This window comes from Physcomitrium patens, chromosome 23 (assembly GCF_059467195.1).
Source record: "Physcomitrium patens ecotype Gransden chromosome 23, ASM5946719v1, whole genome shotgun sequence".
In the NCBI taxonomy this organism is placed as follows: Eukaryota; Viridiplantae; Streptophyta; class Bryopsida; order Funariales; family Funariaceae; genus Physcomitrium; species Physcomitrium patens.
In genome coordinates this window covers 13,526,497-13,552,181 of record NC_143432.1, presented here as the reverse complement: position 1 = coordinate 13,552,181, position 25,685 = coordinate 13,526,497, and the positions used below count along the sequence as shown (strand labels likewise).

Here is a 25,685-nt window from a genome sequence, read left to right as displayed (position 1 = left end):
GTGAAAGCTTGAGGTGGAAGGTATTGGATTTTGGTTGATTTTATCTTTATTTTATGGAAAACGAAAATAAAAATTTTGAAGGATTTTTGGGAGAAGTTTCTGGTGGGGATTCTTCTAAAGGACAAAGTATGCACATGGATCCATCTATTGCTAGTATGTTTCAAGCCTTTTCATTATCAATGCAGCAACAGCAAAGCAATGATCGAAAGGAAGCTTTGGCAACCAAAGTATTGCAAGCAGTGGTCAATAAAATTGATCAATTTGATGGGAGGAATATTTCAAGGTATTTAAGATGTTATGTTCGTGAAATGGAATTAAATCGGGTTTTTGAGAAGAAAATGGTTGAATTATTTGAACTTGCCACGATACCAGAGATAAGAGACCACATTACATCCATTACGGATCATTATAGGAATTCATGGGAGGTTTTTTTACATGCATTGAAAGACAAATATTTCTTGAAAGATGCTGATCGCGTTATTAAGAAGTTGTTTCTGGAATGGATTGAATGGCCCAATAAGAATTTGCAAGCAACAGAGCTACTAAGGGAATTTGAGAGGGAGTACTCTCAATTGTCGAAGGTAGAAAAATTGACATTGGAGCCAAACAAAGTTGATCTATTTCTTCAAGCTGCTGATGGAGATTTGCAAGGGAAATTAGAACTTCTTCTTGAAGACAAAGAAGAAGATGAAGGATTGACAACAAAGTGGAAGAACGTTGAAGATGCCATAGGGTTGCTTACAAAAAGAGAAAGGAGGAAGGATAGGAGCAATATTTCGAAAACAGTACAAGCACTCAAAGCTCCAGTACGTACAACACCACCAACAATGCCTACAGTTCAACCTTCGACATCCTTATCAAAGAAAGCAGATATGGAGATGGAAGAAATTATACGAGGAATACGAGATCTTCAAATCAAATTGGCAAGACTTGAAGAGAATACTTCTACAAACAATTCGAAGAATGTTTCAAAACAAGGATATGTACAAAGATGCATTTGGTGTGATGACGCTTCACACACTAGAAAAGATTGCAATGAATTGAATAATATGATACGGCAAGGAATTATTTGCTAGAAAGATGGGAAGATAGCATTGAAAGATAGGGAGGATCTTCTTCAAACCAATTTTGGCAAGGAAGGAATGAGAGCATTGGTTCAAGATTACCTAAAAGAGCATGAAACAACAGCACGAGAAAGTGCAAGTTATGGTGCTAGAGTAGATGATGAAATTGGTGGAAGTACGGAAACTAGTGAGTTTTGGGCTTCTATCGTTTCTACAATGCAAGAAGGGAAATTACCTCGAGAAGCGTTATTGAGAACTGCAGCTACAATACGAGGTAGAATAGGTTGGGAGGATCCTGTTGAGTCTCTTTCAGTTCATGCATATATTGCTAAGAGCCAACATGAAGCTTTGATGGAAGAAAAGAAACGAAGAAATTTTGATGATACTAGAGAAGGAAATTCTTCTAAGAGGCAAACTCGAGGAGACAAGGCTCGGGAGGCAGCTTCACAAGAATTGCCTGTAAAGGATACCTCAGCATCATTGAGAGAAAAAACAAAGGAGACAAAAGATAAAGGCAAATCAATTGCTTATAAGCTACTTTCTGACATTGAAGCGGCAACAAATTTGAAAGGGGTGTTGAAAGAACATATATTAAACGCTAAGGTGGAATTCACATTGAAAGAAGTCTTGGGAATTGCAAAGAAGGAGTTTCATGATGTTATCATTGATAGCATTAAGCGAAAGAAGCAATTAATGGGCGAAACTAGAATGAGTCATGCTATTGATGCAAGAATATATAGAGATGAAGAAGAGGTTGATATTGGTTACAAGCAACCAACAAATGAAAAGAATGGGTATAATCAACGAGTACGTTTTGAAGATTCTAGTGACAAGGAAATGGAAACTTTGTGCCATTATACTCGAAAGCATTGGGCAAGGGCAACTACTGAGGTATTGGTGAAAGTAGGAGATATAGAAGAACCAATAGTTGCTTTAGTCAACCATGGTTCTGAAATAAATCTCATGTCTAAAGATCTTTATAAGAAGCAAAAATGGCCAATTGATATGGAACATGGATGGGCAATTCGAGCAGCTAATAATACACAGGGCGAATTATATAGAGCTTATCCAAATGTCAAAATTTGGATTGAGAATGTTGCGACGGAGCAACATTTCTTTGTTCAAGATACAATATCTTATCCGTTGATTTTAGGACAACCTTATATTATGGCAACACGGATGGAAACAAAAGTACTTGACGATGGTTCTGCTTATGCAAGGGTACGGAGAGAAGATGGGAGGAAAGCTGTACAATTTCTAACAGTACCTCTTAACTATGAACGGAATCGAGATAGGTTGAGGGAGAAACCATTGCCAAAGATTGTTGAAGGATTTAAGGATTTTGAGGAGGTACCACTATAAAGCGAGATTATGGAGGTACAAAAGAGGAGGTACTCTCGCGAGATGAAGGTGCCTTTGATGCGAGTTTTATTGGTATATTGGAGAATGGAAATATTATGTATAAGAAAGTTAATGATTTTAAAAGAAAAGAAAGAAAAAGATTATATGATATTGAAGGACAATTACGCAAGTTAGGTACATTACAAGATGATGAGAAGTTTTTAGGTGTTTATAAAGAAAATGGATTGGAAGATTCATTGGAATTGATTACATCTATTGGGTTAGGGGATAATGATAAGATTGTTGAGATTCATTCAAGAGAGGTTTATACCAAACTTGAATCTTTTCAAGCACGAGAAGTCACTGTAGAGACGAGATATAAAACGATAGATAAGAAGGTAAAGCCTGTTGCCGGACCATTACCAGAAGATTCTAAAGAACAAATGGGAGAAGCATCAAAAGAAGCAAGTTTAAGAGATCCAATGAGTATTGGACATCAGTTTACTAAAGAGACTTTTGAAGAATTGAAGATTGGTTCTGATGGTTCTTTATTGTCGGAGGAAATTACTTGCTTCAAAAAGATGTTGGCTAAACAAGGTAGATCATTTGCCTTCGAATCTCATGAAATTGGGTGTGTGGATCCAAATATTGTAACACCTATGGTTATCTTCACTGTACCACATGTACCTTGGAATCTAAGACCGATTCTAGTACCGAGGGTACATTTACCTAAATTGGTTGAGCTATTAAAAGAAAAGATAAAGATGAAAATATTAGAACCCTCGTTTGCGCCGTATTCTAGTCGATGGTTTACTGTATCTAAGAAGAATGGGTCACTACGATTTATTCAAGATATGCAACCGATGAATGCAGTAATTGTCAGGAATGCAGGAATTGGACCTATTGTGGATGAATTTGCTGAGGCATTTACTGGAAGGGCGATCTATTCAATGGGTGACTTGTATTCAGGTTATGATCAATTTCAACTTGTCGAAGGAAGTAGAGATATGACAACAATGACGACACCACTTGGATTGGTTAGAATGTGCACTCTTCCTCAAGGCGCGACCAACTCAGTTGCGCATATGATGAATGGGATGAATAAGGTATTGAGAGATTTTATTCCGAAAAAGACTATGCCTTTTCTGGATGATGTTCCTATAAAAGGGTGCAAAAAAGGAGACAAGGATGAAACTTTAGATACGAGGGGATGTCGCAAATATGTTATTGATCATATACAAGATTGTGAAAAGATTTTAACTCGGCTTAGAGAAGTTCATCTTACATTATCGGATATGAAGTCCATATTTGGAGTATGAGAGGTTGTAATTGTTGGACATTTATGTGGATCTTACGGAAGAAAACCAGATCCGACTAAAGTTGATGCAATTAGAAGGATGAAAGAGGATTGTGATTCTTTAACAGAGGTTTGCAGGTTTTTGGGTGCATGTATATTTTATCGAATCAGGATCCCTCATTTTGCTCACATAGCGGATCCATTATATGAACTGTTACGCAAGGGTTACCAATTTAAATGGGAAGAAAGGCATATTCAGGCAATGCAAAGATTAAAGAAATTATTGATGTCACCTCCAATATTGAGGAAGGTTGATTATAAGTGCATTAAACCAGTGATTCTTACTGTGGACGCTAGTCCAATTGCCATTGGATGGGCTGTGGATCAAGATCATTCAAATGGGAATAGATTTGCAATTCAATTTGGGGCTAAAGTTTTAAGTATTCGTCAGCGTGCATATTCGCAAGTCAAAAGAGAACTTTGGGGAGTCGTTTTGGCTATGAAAGCTGAAAAGGATTATTTGATTGGGGCAGTAGTAGTAATTGAAACAGATTGCTTGCCATTACTTGGAATGATTATTAACTGTTCAACGTCAGATATTGCAATGTTGAGATGGATTGCTTATATTAAGTCACTAAATCCAGAATTTAAGCATATTACTGGGAAAGACAATTTAGTAGCAAACATGCTATCTCGAGCAAGATACGAGAGGGAGGACGAAATTGTTGAAGACATTGATGATGTCGGATTGAAATTCTATTAGAATCATTGTGGCAATTGGGGCAGCAATGGACTTGAAGATGTACCAAATGGATGTGAAGACGACTTTCTTGAATGGAAAATTGAAAGAAGATATCTACATGGATCAACTTCAAGGATATATTGAAGAAGGAAAACAACACCTTATGTGTAAGTTGAAAAAATCCTTGTATAGGCTTAAGCAATCATCAAGGGCATGTTACCAATGTATCGACACCTTCTTTGTGAATAAAGGATTTGTGAGGAGTGAGTCTGATCATTCCATGTATGTAATGTAATCAAAAGCCTTCTTGCTGATTGTTATTCTTTATGTTGATGATTTGATCATTTTGACCAATACTTTGAAAAAGATGGATTGGTTGAAGGCAAAGTTAGCAAAAGAATTTGAAATGAGTGATTTGGGAGAGCTCCACTATTGCTTAGGAGTGGAATTTGTGAGAGATCGAACTAAGAAGATCATTACATTGAGCCAAAAGAAGTACATTGAAGAAGTGTTGAAATGGTTCAACATGGAGGAGTGCAAGTCCATTACAACACCTTTGGAGGTAAATTTGAAGTTGATGAAGTTCACACATGAGGAATTTGCTGAAGTTGAAGAAGAAATGAAAGATGTTCCATACAAGGCAGCAATAGACTCACTTATGTATGCAATGGTTGGTACAAGGGTGGATCTTGCATATGTAGTGAGTATTGTAAGTCAACACATGTCAAAGACTGGACCAATTCATTGGGCAACCATTAAGAAGATCTTGAGGTACTTAAAAGGTACTTTAAACTTCAAATTGTGTCTTGGAGGTGATAGTATTACATTGTATGGATATTGTGATGCGGATTGGGTTGGAGATGCAAATGATAGAAGGTCAACAACAGGATATGTATTCTTTGTTGGAATAGGAGCAATTTCATGGAATTGTAAGAGACAACCAACAATAGCAAGGTCTACAATGGAGGCAGAATACATGGCAGCAAGTTATGGTGCAATGGAGACAATATGGCTAAGAAAAGTTTTAAAAGACATTGGACTTATGCAATTGGAAGCAATTCCAATGAAGTGTGATAATCAAAGATGCCTTGCTTCTGTCAAGAATCCAAAGCATCATTCAACGACAAAATACATTGACATTCAACATCACTTCATATGGGAGAAGATTGAGATGGGAATAATTGACATGAAATATTGTGCAATAGAAGACATGCTTATTGAGACATGATACTCACAAAAGCATTAGTAAAAGATAGACATTACAAATTGACAAAGGGATTAGGTTTATTAGCCTTTGACCAATAGCAAAGTGAGAGTGTTAAATTAAATGGAAGATAAGTTAGAAGGTAAAAGATATTATCTTAGATAAGTTGCTAATGGTCAAAAGATAGTAAAAGGATAAAGAAAAGTTATCAAGGTGGTGATTAGGATTTTAAGTGGCGGCTACGGTTATAAGTGGCGGCTAGGATTTAAAGTGGTGGCTAGGTTAAAAGGAATCTAGGGTTTAGTTACATGAAAATAAGTTGAATACTAGCCAAAATGGATGTAACCTCTACCTATAAGTAAAGGGTATTGGAAGTGAGAAATATCTCATTCCACACTTCTCTTGTGTCTAACCTTGCTGATTTCTAATTACTTCTGTCTTGTTTATTGTGTTTCTTCAATACCACTAAATACTCAATCAAGTCTAAGATATAAAAGTATTAAATTTATATATATAATATTTTTTCTTTTAGATCAATGACATCAATACATAAGCCCAAGTATCAAGAAAACATCCAAATGTATGATAAAGTATCTTAAAACCTTACACATCCTTATGAAAAATGTTTCTTGAATCTCAATAGCTCATATCTCACGATCAAACTATTCAAACAACCTAAAATTTTATGTAAATTACTAATATAATTTCAAAAACTACCGCAAAAAAATGCAACTATAAATTTGTTACGAATCTTGAGATATCACCAAAACCCTAACAATAGCTTTAAATCCTAGCTTACAAACATCCACATGCTATTTTCTTCATATCTCACAAAATAAGTACTCAAATATCATAAAAATTTGATTTATAGATTTTTAATCTAATAAATCACACTTATGAAAATTTTGAACCAAAAATTCGTCCAAAAACTCAAGATATGGCTCCAACCATTACTATCAACAAAATGACTCACTTACTGCCTTTGAATTACATGTATTGTCTTCAATGTCTTATAACTCCTTCATCTAGACTTGGAATTCGTCAAATAATATATGTAAAGTGTAGCCAAGAAAGTTTTCTTTTCAACTTCAGTTGCCGATCTGTCATTGCTCTTTGTACGCATATGTTATGCTTCAAAGAGTGACAGTAGGTACAAATTTGACACCTCAACTTTGAACACCTATATCTCCTTCACAAAAACTCGAAATCACACAAACTCTTCATCCAAATTATACCCAAAACCTTGAACTTGCTGATCCTAGCCTCTAAAGCTTGAATGACCTCAAAAGAATCCCTAATAAGGCATCGGGCAGCCTCCTTGAAGCCCATTGGGTATGGCCTTCGACCAATATGAATGAAGATCCCCATTCCTTGCCTTCATTCAACCATTCCTTGCTTTCATCTCTCCCTATAATCCTCCTACTAGTTAAGATTTTCTTCTTTAGGCTCTAATCTCCTCTCAAGGCTTTATACTAAACATTTAGGTCTTATAATTTTTTTAAATGCTATAATCCAAAAAGATAAAATTCTAAATAAAGTTTCTTAAATCCATTCTCTTTAAATTAATCTATTAACCATTCTAACATACACCAAGACTTATGAACATATTATATATTCTAACTAATTTTTACATACTATAAGCAATTATAATATGACATCCACCCCCTCCAAACGTGCACATCTTCTCGCATGTGCCAACCTTACTATCTCTGTTCTCTTTATCTTTATCTCTTTTTGCATCTTCCTCTTCATGTTCTTGGTCCAATTGTTGAGGTAAGAATTCTCCAAGGTCTTCTATTTGAAACCGGCTATCTCTTCTCTTGTAAGCTCTACCGTCTTTCCTGCTATTGAAATTCTAATGATAGCTCCATCTTACTCATAAAATATATATATATATATATATATATATATATGTTTCATTATTTTGTATTATTGTAACTATATTTGACTCAAACTATCTTTAAGAAAATTTCTTCTATGTATTATATTAGTGGTCTAAAGTACCATTAAAAACCCTTATTCACATATCTTCCGTATTATTTGAAACTCTGAATATCCATTTTTGGGTGATATCAATAGACCATTTTTTTTCTATCAAAAATTCTCCTAGACATGATTTTTTTCTCAGAGTCATGAACAATCAAAGCTAAAATCATATCTTCAAGTTCTCGAAGCTTCACTTTTGTCCAAAATAAATGATAATAATCCACCTTCCCTTCTTTACCACACTCAAAGTTGTAGTTATCAGCATAAATAAGTATCTTTGTATCCTTGTGAACCATCTTTTCATTTGATATTTCTTCAACCATGCATTCTTGAGTTCGGATGGTTTGGGCTTCTTTTGTTAAGCCTTACGCTCCTCCATATTCAAATTCATCTCTATTTTATACTAACAAAAAGAAAGACCCTCTTACGAGTTTTAAAGAAATAAAGAAACTGGAAGGTCTTTCTTAATCACATGTTGCAACTAAAATAGGCCACAAATTTAGAAATAATCACACAAATATTTATTTATCTAAAAAAATTAGGTTCATCTTTGTAAATTATTTCTATATATATAAATATATATATTTTTTTATAAAAGCAATGTATATACATAGAAATTTATGGGTTTATTTTTCTACCTTTTAGTATATTATTACCAATTCTCTTCTACAAACCATCCTATACAATTTATATATAAATCCACAAAAAATCTAGTAATTTTACAAATTATATTCTCCCATCAAACTATTCAGTCAAATGTTCCAGAATGTAATTTTTTCTTACAGATTACATATATAATATTGCCATGAATAAGAAAATAAAACCCTAAAAGTTTCCACAATGTTAAAATTTCAAGCAGCTGACACCACTAGAATAAAGAACACATCCCTTCATCCATTCCCTCATCCGTTTCCTATCCATAAAAATAATTCATCCATAATACACTATTACATCCGACATCCAACCGACATCCACGAAACCCATCTATATAACGAATGTCCACAATTCATCCAAGTAGCGTTTCATCCAAAAATAGCTGGCTCTGTTCATCCGCAGGCCATCTCGCACCATTGTGCTCCGAAGGAGCTACAAAAGGTGCCGCTCAGAAATTTCGCGGCTATGGCGGCCATGGCGTTTCCAATTTCTGCAGCGGCGATGAATCTTTGTCACCACAGACTCCAACGCCATCAATCTTCTCTCTCACGCTGCTTGCGACCTTAATTTGGTAGGTTCAATTGCACGTTTGCTCGAATTTCACGCTTCTGTTCAGAAGTCTTCATTTTTTCGGTTAACCATAGCAGTTGTATACGTGGTGGAGTCTCTGAGTTACATGCTTCCTGTGGTCGACAGGGATTCATAGTTGCATTCAGCGCTGTGTTTGTGTTTTTTATGAACGCTGATGGTCAAGTTTCTCGAGTTGTGAGTCCTCTTCGACCTAAGTTTCGCAAATTGTGTATGAATTCCGTTTTGTAATCGTTGGAGCGATTCGGTTGTGCACTTTTTGGTTGAGGATTTCTTGTAAGGTGGAGTGAGTCTTTAAAATTTTGAGTGCCGATTGTATTGTGTATAATTGAGTTTTTGTACAAGTTAGGTGATGTCATAGAAGGATTCCGTGAAAGTAATTTGTTCAATTTGAGATAATCAAGTGCTCGGTATATGTCCGTTGAAGTAGTGTGGTTTTGAGTCTTGGATGTCCACGTTTTTTTTTGCATTCATATTTGCAGGTCTTGTATTACAATTCCTCTGTCTCTTTTTTTCTTTTTCTTTTTTTCTTTTTTTTTTTTGCAATCGTTTATTTATTTTCATCATGGGCGTGGTTTAGGTTTTACAGGACAGTGTGTGGATGAATTCAATGACTTGATGATGACCTTTTTATTAGTTTATGCAGGTTGACTCTTGTGAAAGGATGAGTTTTTTGGCGGGCAGATTAGCAGCCACCGAGGGGGCGTTTTTCAATCAACACTCGAAACAAGCTGCGGTTGCACTGAAGCAGAAGCTAAAGACTTCAACACCACCTAATTCCGTCTCTGAAACATCTAATTCTGAATCTGTTTTGAAACTGTCCCGGGCTGATGTTCTTCCTGAAGTTCTCCGCCACTCGCTTCCAATTGCACCAACTACAGAAGCGCTTCAAGCTGTCGATGTAGCATCAGCTCCTGCACGATCGTCACTTGCGACATCATTGAAATCAATTCTAAGCCCGCGGCCACTGAGTCAAGATGGGGCCGTGCGGACGGGATTTCCATCCATTCAGGTCGTGGATCATTTTGCAAGTGTTCCACAGACCTCTTTAGGTCGAAAAAAGTGAGTCCTTTTTTTGAACTTCATTTCGTGCACATGGGCGATGTAACAATCTCTTGTGTGGTTACTACTCAAATCTAAGAAAGAAAAATTACTCCCAGATTTGAAATTGCTTATTTATTGCTTTTATGAAATTAGAAACGCCATGGCCGCCATAGCCGCTCTAGGCATGTAAAATGCCATGGCCGCCATGAACGTCATCAGTGCAGCACATTCACAAGAAGGAATTCTAGGCGCTCTTCTGTAAACAGGAGAATTCTTCATTTTAATATTGGTGTTGATTTTGACAGATGGATGATTGATGCACCAGATGTTCAAATGGTAGCTTCGACAGCCAATGAATCTCGGGTTGCTAAAGCTTCCGTTATGGACGAGAAGGCAGCGATGGAAGGCTTATTCGTTGGTACAGTGATCACCTTTCACGTTTACTACATAGTTGTCCTGAAACTTAGTGTGAGGAACTACTGACATTTATGATATTGTATTATCTTGAGTTTTTATTCATTTATGCATTTTTTAAAGATTTGTTCTTTGTGGCATAATGTATTACATAGATCCAAATGACAGATGGTGACTCTCTGGTAACTGGCGTATCGTCTTTCTTGGCAGAACAGTGACGAAAGCATTCGCAGTGGCCACAGGTTTAGTTTTTGGAGGCAGTATCATTGCAGCAGCTGTAACAGCTTCTAAGCATGATATTAAATCGGTAAGGTTTTTGTTGCACTTTCTCTGATGATTAAGTTCTGCCTTTTCCTTGCTTACACTCCTTCATATTGACACATACACTCACCTCTGTATCACTTACATAGATGTGAGTGTATGGACATGAGAATTTTTTCTCCTGCTATTCTCTTTACCCCGGCCGCTTAGATATCGGATCATAGGTCTCAGAACCCTCAACCCAATACTTTAGGGGTCGCGCTCCTTCTTGTGAATGTGCTGCACTGATGACGTTCGTCCCTCTTCTGCATCTTGGACCTTGAGCGTGCGTTAGTGTGTTTTTATCTCTTATGATGACTGGACTTGTACATATTGAGCGCACAATCATATTCAATCTCAGTGTATGCTTTTTCCATTCTGAAGTTCCTCATATGTACCGGCAATCAATCTTGATCTTAGTCATGGAGTTAACGTTGATTACGCCAAGTTTTGTTTTGTTGGTTTGTTTTGTTTTTCTTGAAATTATTGTCGTAGAAATAATTTTCTTATATTTTTAGTTTGATAAATTTGAATGGGGGTGCTTTTAATGTCTTACACTCACATCAGACTTCGTTTGTCACCAGTTTGACGACATTCGCACAAAAGGACGAGATTATTTTACACCACGCGTAGAGCGAATGAAGAACACACTTGAACCGCTCAAGTCTTGGGTACATATTCTCCCATTGTATGGGATGTTGCTAGGTCGCTAGATGAATTAAGGTTTTGCTTCCCATGATCCTATTTTTTCATTGGGTAAAACGGCCACATGCGCAGATTTTGTGTACGTGGGGGCTAGTTTTTGTCCGTTATTGCTGCTCTTATTCGTGACTGCTTTGTGGTGTTAATAGGCGAACCAGAAAACTGAAGCTTGGAAGATTGAGGAAGAAAGGCGTCGTGCTATTGGAGTTGATTATGCTAAATCATTTGGTCTTCAGCAAACGGAGGCTGGGAAATACAAAAGTCGGTAAAGTAACTTCTAAGAGGTCATGTATGAATTCTTACTGATACTGGGTGCTAGTCTTGCCCATCTTAAAGCAATATCTAGAAGCAAAATAGCGGATGTACAACCTCCCGTACTCTTGTGCTGAAATACAAGCGATATTTCTCTTTGTACCAACATTCATGGTCACAGTCCTTTCAACAATGAAGCAACAACACTGTTTCACGGAATCTTACATTGAATGTTACATTGCCTACTTCTACGGAGCTTGACGGAATAAACCCTGAAGTTGGCCGTAAGACCCACTCCTTTCAATTTGCATGCACGCTCATTTAACTTACAAAGTATTGACATCATGACGGATTTGATGATTCCAATCACCTCCACCTCAGCTGATGGATACTTATTGTTTTATAAAAAGACTTCTTACTTGGAAATATTTTTAATTTAAAAGATAAGGAATAGAAGTAAGGCATTAATTCCTACTTATAAAAATTTATCTCATCTTATGAATGTCATAAATAGAATAAAAAAATGAGAGTTAATAATAAGAAATTCTTCATTTGATAATGACATTTGAAGTTCTAAATCTCAAAAACATCCCACTTGTATTAAAACTATGAATATTTGTAATCTAAATTTTAAAAAAAAAAGAGAGAGATGACATAAAAAATTCTATTTAAACCAAATCAATAATTAATAACTTCAAATATCATTTTTAAAAGATTGTTTGCTTGTCAAAAATACTCTTAAAACTTAAATAACAATTTTGAGTAATGATAGTCATGAATATATTATTTTACATATTTTAGAAAAAAATTTGTAAGCAATTTGATAACTTGGATTGAAAAATTTGTCATACTTCATTTAAGGCTCCAAATGGTTAATGGCATCAAGCATAACATTTGTTTTAATTATAATATTATTTTTATAAGTAACAAATGATTCAAATGCATTGATTATATGGTGAAAATATAATCAAATATAAATTTCTAATCAATATTTAATCATCTTGGTTCAATAATAATTTAACACAATCAAACATGGCTTTTATAAAAAGCATCTTAATTTATTTTCTTATCTTAATAGCTAATAGATTAAAGGTTGGTTAGTAATTTTACCTTCTAGGCTATAGAAACTCTTTTATTGCCTGATTTACATAGAATTTTTTTATGTTGAAACAAAATATAAGATAGTGGATAGAAGGTGAAACCCGTTGCAAGACCTTTGCCAAAAGATTCTAAAGAATAGATAGAAGAAGCATTAGAAGAAAAAAGCCTAAGAGATCTAACGAATATTGAACACAAGTTCACTAAAGAGACTTTTGGAGAATTGGAGATTGGAAATTGTGTACTTCAAAAAGATGTTAACAAAACAAGGTAAATCATTTGCATTTGAATGTCATGAAATTAGGTGTGTGGATCCAAATATTATAATGCCTATGGTTATTTTCACTATACCACATGTATCTTAGAATTTGAAGCCAATTTTAGAGCTAAGGGCACATTTACTAAGCTTGATAGAATTATTGAAAGAAAAGATGAAGATAAAGATTTTGAAGCCCTTTTTTGCACCATATCCTAGTCGATGGTTTATAGTGCCTAAAAAAAATGGATCATTATGATTTATTCAAGATATGCAATTAGTGAATGCAATGACTATGAAGAATGCAAGAATTGGACCAATAGTAGATGAATTTGTGGAAGCAAATTTGCAAGAAGGACAATCTATTCAATGGGTGATTTGTATTCATACTATGACCAATTTCAACATGCAAAAGGGAGTAGAAACATGACAACAATGAAAACACTACTTAGGCTAGTTAAAATATGTACTCTTTCTCAAGGTGCCACTAACTCAGTTGCACATATGATGAACGGGATGAATAATGAGTCATTAATACAAGATATTTAAGTATATTTTATATATTCTAAAGTTAATAAATGAAGGCTATGGTGCCAATGAGTTTGAAATCCTATAAATTCTAGCATTCATTAACTTCCACAAAATACATCAAAACGTAAGTTTTGATTAAACAAAGTACCAAAATCAACTATATTTGTATTAGACACATAGTAGGAACTTTTTTAAGTAATAATATATAGAAAATATTCCAATGTAATATGAAAATTCTATTATAAATATAATAAATTAAGCCATGTATAAATGTTATGAAAATAGTGCTAATCTATAATAAGAGAAGCTAAACACTCAAACTCTCTCTCTTCAAAGACTCAACTTGAAAAAGATGAATTTTCTTAGAATTTTGGACTACTTAAATACAATAGGGCTTTAATAGGAAGTCAAAGACCTCCAAAATTCTTTTTAAACACTCGTTTCAAGACCTTTTTTAAGATTTAAAACTTAAGTCTCACACCTATGGTGGCTTCATGCTTCACAATATACTCTGGCATAGATTACTACATTCCTAACATATCACTTATCAACAAATCAATAAGTCTAAATATTTTTTATATATCAAAAAAAATTACTTACTTCTGGAAACTTAAATTTATATTAACATCTAATATTATATACATTACATTTTGTAATTTGTTTTGTATAAAATTATTTCAAAAGTCAAAGTAAAAATCAAAATATAATTTAAAAATATATTTATATTAAAATTTAATGGAAATAAATTTAGATTTATAATAATATATTAAATAATAATTAATATTTGTAAAGTAATTTAAAAAATAAATAAGTATATATTTATATTTTTAAATAATATGATAATAGTATTAATATATTATATATTAAATTAAAATATAGATTAATTAATTTTATAATATTAAATATAAATTAATTTATAAATTTTATATAAAAATATGAAAATAAGATATTTATTATATTTTTTATTTCTAAGAATTTATTTTTATTTTTAATTTTTATAATATTATAATTAAATATAATAAAATAAGATAGTTTTTTTTATTATAATTATATTTTCTAAATATTTCTAAATGTTTCTATTATAAATTATATAATAGAAATATAATTATAAAAATATTATATATGTAATATTTGGTAACCAACCAAGAATCCTAATAAATCGGAATAAAATCTTAAATTAATTCAATTAAATCTTTCCAATATTTATAAATTGTAGAAAAATTATAACTTTAACTCTCAATATGTAATATTTTATCCAAAGTGGATGTAAAATTATTTGTAAGAATTTATAAATTTAAGTGATTTCTATATTATTTAATATAATTTTAATATAATTTATCTTTAAAAATTAACTAAATAAACTTATAATATAAAAATTCAAGTATTTATTATTTAAAAGTTCTAATTTTTAGAATTTCTTAATTTTTTTTTCGTATACATTAATAAGCCACACAAACTTGGACATAAATTTTTGATTTAAAAATCTATTAGATTTGAGCAATATTTTTTAAAATTTAGAAAAATAAATATTTAAAATAAAATTTCTAATTTTTATAAATTTTTTTACTTTATATATTTCATAATTTTATAATTTTAAATTTTCTTCTTATAAAAATTACACATTTTTATTATAGATAAATATATAAATTATTTGTTACATTTAAAAGAAAAAAAATTTGTCATTAAGTGTGAAGTTAGGATACTAAAATAGTTGTATTCTACATGTTTCTTTATTGCTAAATTTTTGGTTTCTAACATTGATACAATAAAGCATTAATAGATTTAATCAGATTAGCTTGTTTAAAAGACTAAAAAACATCAAATTCAAACATTCATTTAATAGTCAGAGGATCTCCGAATATTCCACTGTGTATTTGCTACACATTGAAATTTTCAAAAATTAAATTAAACTTAAAAACAAGATCTGAATTGTACAGATCATTAAGAAAAATTAAAAATAAGAATAAATTTTTTTTAAAAATATTCACAACAAATGATAATATCATTCTTAACATGCAAAAATTAAATAAATTAAAACTGATAATTCAAATTTTTAATAATTAAATAAAATATTAAAATATTACAAGCATTAATAGATTAATTTGTTTTTTTGATAAGTTATAAAAATTCAACCTTTAAAAAAAACAATAAATATGTACTTTAATCATATCTTTTGCATATCAACTTCTTTGAACTAATTACAATACTATCTTTTAAAAGATATTTTTATTAAAAATTTAATTTAATTTTTATTTTATTTCTATTATAAATTTATTATTTTAGTAAAAAATACATAAAAAAATATCCTATCTTTTATTTTTAAAATTTGGAAATTTTGATTTTTTCTATATAATTTTTTACATAGTATATATATATTTATATTTATATTTATATAGTATATCTTTTGGATAAATTTCTATACAGTATTTTTTTCTTTTAATTTATATATATATATATATATATATATATTACTATCTTTTGAATCTAGACATGTAAAAATTCTATTTTTATTCAAGATTTCTTTTTTTTATACATAGAATTTTATATATATATATATATATACAAAGTCTCTATTAATGTATGCACTTTATAGTTTGATTTCATAATAACTTTTGTCAACATGCAACTAGTGCATGATTTAACATGAAGATTTGTCTATCATTTTAATGTTTATTTTTTATGTCACTTATATATATATATATATATATATATATCTATATGTATGTATGTGTGTGTGTATCTAGGATGTTGCTATTGCCACCATAATGTTTTCTATTGCAAAGACAATTTATCATGTCAAAATTTGAATATGAGTTGTCTTTTATAGCTTGGATTTTCCTTGTACTTTTTTTAATTAACAATACTCTATGTAAAGATTTGATAAAGATTTTCCTTGTACTTTTTTTAATTAACAATAGTCTATGTAAAGACTTGGCACTAACTCCGTCTTTATTAAATAATGAAGGGCTAGCTTTGGACTTAACAAAGATTTTGTAAACAAATCAGCTAGCATATCATTAGTAGGATATTAGGCAAATGTGATTTTATTTTTTTACTTGCGAGTTGCTTAAAAAATTAATAAAAAATGGCAATATACTTAGTATAAGAATCAAATTTTATTGTATCTATTATTACTATAATAGATTGATTATTATAATAAATGACAATGGCATTCTTTAAGGTTTTTTCTTGCCAAAGATCATGGAGAAGGTGGCAGAATCATACGGCTTCAGACGTGGTTGTAGCCATTATCATGTACTTTGTTTTAGTGTTGGAAAAAAACAGTGGACTATTGTTTTATTGAAATCAACTTATAGCTCTAAAAAAAAGGAAAAAAAAAACATATTCAAAGGTTGAGCAATGCTTGTCTACCTCACCAATCCAATCAACATTGCTAGATCCAAAAAGAGAGTAATGAAGTTGCAGAGATTGTTGATAGTCCAAGGTATAAGTAAGGATACTAAAGATGTAGAAAAAAAAAAATTGAAATCATTTTCATAGAGATTGCTTCAAGCCATACAATATTTTTTTAAAGATAATATACAAGTCCAAGTTGTGATGGTTGAATATTGTTGGAGATAGTTATATAAACTCTTTTAGAAGAATTTATTAAAAAAATACTATTTTTATATCTATTTGGTAGACATGAAGATTATATTGAAGGATAAGAGCTTGTATAAGGTGAGTAGATTGAATGCATGCCACCAGAAAGAAAGTATTGGTATAGTCAAGCCTATGGATTTGGTTGAAATTGTGAGCTATAGATCGGGCTTTGAACCTATTAACTTCATTGATTCTTTTTATTTTGAACATCCATTTATATATGATCAGTTACCAATAAAAAAATAAATTAGTAAATATTCAAGTATTATTGACAATATAAGATTTCAATTCATTGACTATGACTTGTTTCTATTGAGTAGAATTTAGAGATGCCAATGCTTCTTTGTATATTACTTGCTATAGTGGAACAATAGCAAGGATAAATAAAGTGCTCTTATTTAGATAAGGTTGATGAAGATTTTATCAAAGATTTAATAAATTTGGATTATAATTTTTTATGAGGTCATATTGATGTGTAGTAACAAAATTATATGGTGAAAGATAAAATATGAAATTTATTATAAAAGAGCCTAGTAGAAAGATATAGTAGCAAAACATGGATAAGTGATAGGAAGGTAGTAAAAACTTTTAATGTTAATACTGTCTTTCTATATAAAAAGGCTTTTATTCACTTTATAAGGCCATAAATAAGGTAAAATAAAATAGATTAAGAAAATAAATCATAGAAGCATATTTAAAATAGAATTAAAAATGTAATTTAGTAAATTTATCTTAAAATATTAAGAGTTGATATTCAAAGAGAATTAATTATGAATCAGGATCAAAATCAGATTCCAAGGTATAAAACCATGCACCTATGGTAATTTTAGAATATTTTTGTTAATCAAAAAGTACAATTAAAGAAAAAAAATTAGAAAGTTTTTATAGGCATTTGTTTCAAGTTATTTAGATATGTATTGATTTTTTGAGGGCTTTTTAAATTGAAAAAAGTACCCAATAGTTTTGAATTTTGAAAAATAAAAAGAGATTTACAAATTTAAAGGTTTTATGAGAATTTTAAGAAATTTATAAATAAATTTTTATAAATTTTTCGTAGTATTTTTTTTAAATGTATTTCATAAATTTGATATTAATTGAATAATTATATTAAATGATATGAGAGTTTTATTGAGTTAGAATCTTAGATATTTGAAATTTAGGATTTGTGAGGATTTTTTCAAACTTGAAAAGTTTGCTAGTTTAATTGAAGAAAAATTTGGTGAAAGAAATTTGGACTTAATTATCTATTTAACAATCAATTTTTAGAGAATTTGAATAGTTTAATAAAAAAAATTATCGCTGAAAGATAAATATCTTAATTGGAAAAAGAAAGCGACCAACATCTGAAATTTTTAGGAGATTTTTCTCTCAATTGATAAGTTTCATTTTCTTCAAATTTTGTATGCTTGTTATTTACTTGTAGATTGGAATATAATTAAAATTTTAGTTGAAATCAATAGTTCAATTAATATTTATTGAGATTTTAAAACAACTATAGGAATTGGTTAAAATTTATTTAAGATTTTCTTTGATTTTATTAGAAGCTAATTAGGATTTATTTAGGATATATTTAGAAATTAGGATTTATTTAAGATTTGGTTAGAAATTAGGATTTGATTAGTATTAAATTTAGAAATTAGTTAGGATATTATTAGAATTTTGTTAGAATTCAATTAGGATTTTGGTTGAGATTTTATTAGGATTTGATTAAGATTTATTCAGGATTTTTTAAGATTTCTTTAGAATTTTTTTTAAGAATTGAGAGGAAATTCATTAAGATTTGTTTAGGATTTTCTTAAGATTACATTAAAGTTTGATTAGGATTTACTTAAAGATTTATATGATATTTCTATTTTTATTATTTTAAAAGAATATTTTTTATTTCTTTAAGGTTTTTATTTTAATATTTCATGAATATTTTATTATTTTTTTTAAAAAAAAATTATAGATTCTTTATGTTATTTTAATAATTTTTTTTATTTATTTTTTTAGATTTATTAAATTTTGATTAGACTTATTAAGATTTAATTAGAATTTATTCAAGATTGTATTAGACTTATTAAAATCTTGTTGTTGCATTTTTCTATTTACCTTCTACAACTAGGTATTTGATGCATTATCAAGCTAGAATTCATATTATATGATAGAGTGGAAAGGAAATACTCTTTGTGGTGGATAAAGATATGTGTTGTAGAGAACAAGGCAAAGACAACTGTCGGAGCAAGTTGACATAGTCAAGTCAGAAGACAATGATATAGTGGCAACGGTGGGGCTGGTCAAAACAAGTGGATTAGCAAACAAGACCATAGCAGAATCAACACGGTAGGTTGATAAGGGTGAGCCAAAAGTGGAGCGACAATAAGATCAACAAAGTTAGTTGACAAGGATAGGCCAATAAGCAAGGCCACAGTAAGTATAGCAAGGTGGATTAGCAATAAAGGTGGTAAGGGCAGAGCCAACTAAGATGAAAGGACTAATAGGAGTACTAAGCAGCAAGGCATTGGCTTGGTGGATTAGGCTGAGATAGGTTGACTAATGAGAGTAGCAGGCAATAAAACAATTGCTATGATAGGGCAAGTTAGAACTAGTAGACCAACAAAAATGGGAGAAAGAAGAAGCAAAAAACTTTGTCAATATTACAAATGATGGCATATGTGGAGCATGAGCTCAAGATACAAGCCAGCATCTAGGACATTGTTGAAAAATTTGTTGTTGATTCAAGAAAATACAAAGCTTCTTACTCTAAACATCTTTGTTGCTTATATATATCTTAGTTAGTTTCTATCTTCTTTTTTATATTAACTTGTATTAAATTATTATTCAAATCCTCACTTACATTAATTTTGTACTAAATTAGCAACCAATTCTTCAATTGTACTTAATTTAATCTATTTCACTTTTGATTTATATAACTCAATGTAAAATCAATAAAATAATTTGAAATCTTTTGCAATAGATTAAATATTTTATCTCATCTTTATATTCTAAATTTAAAATTAATTGATGATTTAAATCGATTATAGCAAGAAAATCACCTTAGTTAATATTTTGTTCCTTATTTTTTCCTCACAATCTTATCTTTGGTTATTCTTTTGTGCATAAATCTAAAACCAAATTTTAGAATATCTTAAAATTTAGTAAATGGATTTTTGACTTTAGAAAATAACTACACTCTAAGTTTTATAAGCATAGCTTTTATAAAAATCAAGTTATGATTCTTCAAAGTTGTTGCCTTTCACATGCAATCTTACTAGATTCTATTTGGTTTAGTACTTTATTTCTCCTTGACATGGTTAGTTTTTTTCCTCAATATTTGCATACAAATAGATATACTTATCCTAAAAAAATTCTATAAAGCTTTTTTTAATCAAAGTCTTTAATCAATCAAAATATACTTTTTTTCAAGTCTCAAAATTTGTCCTCTTTATTAACCAAAACAAAGATACAATAATTACAACAAAAATGACTTTGTAATTCTTCTTCTTCCCTTAAGTCACCTTGATCTCTCAAAAGATCATTACAATGTCTTTAAGATAAGAATCTACCACATGTGATTTTCCTTATTTATATCTTCATCTTTAAAAATCAAAAAGAATATTTTAAGATGAAAATCCATTACATACAGTTTACCTTATTTTTATCCATATCTTTTAATCTTTTTAATTATGAATCTTATTATTAGTCTTTTACTATCAAATAAACAAGTATATGAATTAAAATAAATATATAAACTAAAACAATTCCATATTAATATCGATCTAATTGTATACTAAAAGTAAGTACAATACATATTAATATCTATTATTTAACTATTAAATGGCCCATATTACAACATTCCACTCGTTTTAAATCTACAAATCTTCCAAAATATATCAATTTAAATTTTAAATGATATAGACATATATCAATCTTTGATTATCTCTTTATCATTATAATCCTTTAGGTCTTATTTTTTATTATTCTCCATGTGTTCATTACCTTTCTTTTGAAATAACTCAATATGTTTAATAACAATTGGTAACTTTAGCTCTATTCCATCTAATTCTTGTAATAAATATAGAACATTTTCATAAGCTTAGAAAAAAATATAAGGTCCAAACCACCACTTCACAAACTTCTTCTTTATGCTATATTGGTTGTTTAACTACTATCATAAACCAATACCAAATCTTCTTTTCCAATAGCCCTAGCTTAAAATCAATGCTTATAATAAAATCTCTCTTTATTCTTCATTCTTACTTTGTTCAACCTCTTAATAGCTACATTAATGTCCTTTGGCCTTCTCTCAAGTAGCCAAAATTTTATTGCTAATAATTCATCTCTATTAAGCCTATCCTTCCAATATAATATAATCCATGTATGTACCACTTTCTCAATTGATATTACTAGTTTTATCTATATATTAACTCTATTAATATATATTATGTAACTATATTATAAGTTGTGCAATCTTCCTATAATAAAGGTAATAATAATATAGATCAATCCATCACTTTGCTATTATATGCTTTAATTAATACCTTTGTAATTGATAAATATCCTTGCTCACTTTTTCCATTAGCTTTTAGATAATAAGTTAGATTCAATATACATTTAATCTCTATTTTGTTGAAGAATTCATGTATTTTTTTGCATCTATTTTTTTTTTATCCATTGTGATTTTTCTTACACAACTATAATAAAAAATAATATCTTCAAAAAAAAAATTGATGTACTTCTTTAATAGTTTTTGTCTATAATGCTCTCTCTTCTACTTGATAAGACAAATTTTCTTAAACAAGTACTAAATACTTCTTTTGTCTAAGTCCCATTGGTATTTCAAACAAATCAACAACCCACTTGTAATGAATTGCCAATCAATAAGATGGATGCAATCTATCTCAATAGAATATATTTGAATATACTTAATATATCTCATAAGATCCTATAAAGTTTGTTACATCTTTATATACACCATTCTATCAATATCTGTCTTTTGTTTTGGTAAATATTGCCAAAATGCCTCAATGCCGTGCCTACCAACTTTCATAAAATTCCTTGATGATTATTTTTTGGATTTGAAAGCTACATACAATCCATTATGATATTCCATCCTTTTTTTTTTGGATATTTTTATAAAAACCCATCTTTAAAAAAATAACCATAGGCCTTCAATCAAATTTTCTTAAACTCTAGATTTGTCCAATATTTTTGCCTCTCCAATGTAAAAAAGTATTTTTTGATATATAACAACTCTTTCTCATATAAGTCTTCTATAAATAATTCAAGTAATATAATTAATTATAATCCATTTCTTCTTATTAAATTAATAGAATAAAAGTTAATATCTATATTCTCTTTATTTTCAATCATATTGCCTTTATCTTCATATCTTACTCTCAATAACATATTTGCAATCATATTGTCTTGTCCTTCAAATGTGTTTAAAGTCTAGATTCATAGATTTAATATATACTATCTACCTCAACATAATAATGTCTAAAATATAATAACTTATAATCACCTTTAATAAAAATAAAAAATTTGTTTCCATAACCACCATTGCATCTATCAAATGTTCTTTCTTACTCTTCATAGTAATTATCATTTTTCATGATTCTCTCTAGACTTATGCATAAGTCCGTTGACAAAAATTCAAAACCTTTATTCAAATTCTAACTACATAGCTATTTCCATCATTGTCATCTTATCCAATTGCCTATCTATTTCTTATTGGACTAGTATCAATCATCCATACCATTGGCCTTTTCAAATCCTAATTCACCTTTGTCAAAATTGGTGATGAAGAAAGAAGTTTCTTCAACTTCTTCATTACTTTGTTTTTTTTTTCTATTAATTTTTTTTAATAAATAATATAAATGATTTATTACATGTGCAAAGTACGGAATCTAAATGTAATAAAAGATACATGCTTCCAAAAACCTTCAAACATCAATAGTATTTAGATAATTCCTCATCCTTTTGATTGCATCAATATTCTCTATAGATGGTTTTTATCCATATAGTCTACACATGTATTCCACAACCAAAATTTCTCTTATTCCAAATATCAACTTTGCTTCCAATAAGGTTAAATGAACATCTTCTAATCTTGTTAAAATTTTCTCACAATCAACAATATGACAAACTTGCAACATCTTTTCTTGTCCAATGTTTCATCTTTTTCATCTTCCACACATCTTTTGATAGGCACAATATCTAAAAATGATAAATTCTTTTTTAAAATAAAATCTCTCAATACTTTGTTAATTCTATTTATCATATGTGCCATGGAATTTATAAGTCTTTGCAATAATATATATATATATATATATATATATATATATATTAAATCCAATGGTATTTTTATATTAGTCAATCTTTACTTTGCACCAATTGAAATTAATCATATTCCAAATATAAATCACTCATGAAATAAATTATTCTTTCTACAAATGCCTTAGCAAATTCATCCATAATTAAACTTAAATCCATATTTTGAATAATTATCTTATTCACTAATTGAATAACGGGGTATGGATAAAATATTTATATTATTAATACATAGAGATAGGTAGTTAGAGCCATGTTTGAGAAGTTTCTAGAATTGGAGCTAGGTTGGTGGTCTATATAGAATCTACCATAGAATATTCTAGAAAGAACTTAAGGTGGTTATCTAAGTAAGGCCTATCATTAGAAACATCCTAAAAAGTTCTAAGATGGTTGGACAAAGTATAAATAGGACTAGCCAAGGCCACTTGGATATCCAATCAGGTATGGCTTCGATCCATTTTTCTTAGTAAAGTTTGATTTTACATGTTTTTTAATTCAATTCTATTCTATTTTCTTTTCTTCTATTCTGCCTTTCATTTTCCATTCTATTTAGATCTATTCAATTTTGATTTGGTCTATGCTATTCTACATTCTAAGAACATTTATATTGCTATAGATTGAAAGAGTCTTAAATCTTAAAGATGGTCCACTCTTTTTTTAAACTACATAACTTAAATAAACCTCAATATTCCATTCTTTTTAGGTGTAGTGAACCACTAATTAGAATATGGTACAATAAACGGCGTTACAATTCCCAACTTAATCTTCTCATTAAATAAATCAACTAGCTTTGGCAAATAAGCCTTGATATTCAAATTAGTTGCAAGTTCTATGGTGTATGTGATGTGATGAAAATAACCATTGATGTTACAATACTTAGATCTACACAACCAATCTCATATGTCTCAAATGCAAATGTCTTACTATAAGATAAAAATATCTCTTAGAAATATTTCTCAACATTTGTTAAAAGCCTTCACTTCTAATTTTAAATCCATCCAAATTTGAGTATCTGTAAATTTACGCCCTATTTTTTTTTTTTTTATCTTTCAAATTTAATTGATTAGAGGCCCTTTCAACCTTCTTCTCAGAATTTGTTGGTAGTTGTAATGCCACTAGTTTAAACTTCTTTGCCATGGTCTTGTATTTAGTCTCTACTAGTACATCATATCTTTTTGTAAATCCCTTTACCATAGCATAGAATTCTTTAGAATATACCTTCATTATTTTATCATCATTCTTGAAGTCTAAATTTAGTAATGAATAAAAAACTCTTATAATATCATTAAAATATTTTCTATTGTAAGATCATAAATCTATTGTTTGATTCATGATATACTATTATATTTTTCATTTAATTTATTTGAAGACTTAATTTAAGATATTTAGATCTATATCAAATTCCTACATTACATTAAATCATCAAAGAATGTCAAGACATTTGACATCATTATGAACTTACTATATTATTATGTTAAAAAACTAGACTATAGTATGTATATATAAATATATATATTTATTTATTTATTTATTTAAGTGTGTATCTCTATTTTATATTGAAAATTGATATTTATCCTCAAAATTCTTTGATTGTCTAAATTCCAAATGTAAAATATTGAAAATTGATATTTATCCTCAAAATTCTTTGATTGTCTAAATTCCAAATGTAAAAGGGTACTATTTTCACTCAATCCCTTGATTAAATGTATTCCAACTAGTATATTAAAGAATACCATTAACTTCAATCAATCCCTTGATTAAATGTATTCCAACTAGTATATTAAAGAATACTATTAACTTCAATCAATCCCTTGATTAAATGCATTCCAACTAGTATATTAAAGAATACTATTAACTTCAATCAATCCCTTGATTAATTAAATTCTAATTCATATGTTAAAGAATAATACTAACTTCACTCAAATCCTTGAATGATTAAATCCTGGCTATTATGTGGTTGGTTAAATGTTTGGATATACTAAGTCAAGTTTTAAAATAAATAAAAATTAAAAAATTGCAAATCCATTCAAGATTTTTTTTTATTATTTTTTTATTTTTTATTTTTACTGTATCTGCAATAATGATGTCTTAAAAAAATTCTTCTAGGCCTCAACAATCATTTAGGCCCCTTTTCAATATGTTTATGTACGTATACAAATATATAATAATACTTATCTTTAAAAAAAACAAATAACAAATTTGGGTAACCCTATACCTGGGCAGAGAACAGGCACATGGATGCTCTTGTTCTCGTTTCTAATTTCTCCTCGCAGTATCTCCTTATCCGGAACATTCCT

The 25,685-nt window shown here is 29.6% G+C and overlaps 1 protein-coding gene across 4 annotated transcripts; it reads left to right on the top strand.

The window, feature by feature from the left end:
- Positions 1-8,765: 8,765 nt before the first annotated feature.
- Positions 8,766-11,754, top strand: LOC112275556 (uncharacterized). Of its 4 annotated transcripts, none has more exons than XM_024506022.3 (7): positions 8,766-8,859; positions 8,985-9,053; positions 9,523-9,938; positions 10,226-10,338; positions 10,550-10,641; positions 11,219-11,305; positions 11,486-11,754. In XM_024506022.3, the coding sequence occupies exons 2-7, from the start codon at positions 9,024-9,026 to the stop codon at positions 11,603-11,605; spliced, it is 858 nt and encodes a 285-aa protein (XP_024361790.1). In that variant the 5' UTR covers positions 8,766-8,859; positions 8,985-9,023; the 3' UTR covers positions 11,606-11,754. The 4 variants fall into 4 exon arrangements, with proteins under 4 accessions (XP_024361790.1, XP_024361788.1, XP_024361792.1 ...); XM_024506020.3 differs by having other exon boundaries at positions 9,514-9,938; XM_024506024.3 differs by lacking the exon at positions 8,985-9,053.
- Positions 11,755-25,685: the final 13,931 nt, after the last annotated feature.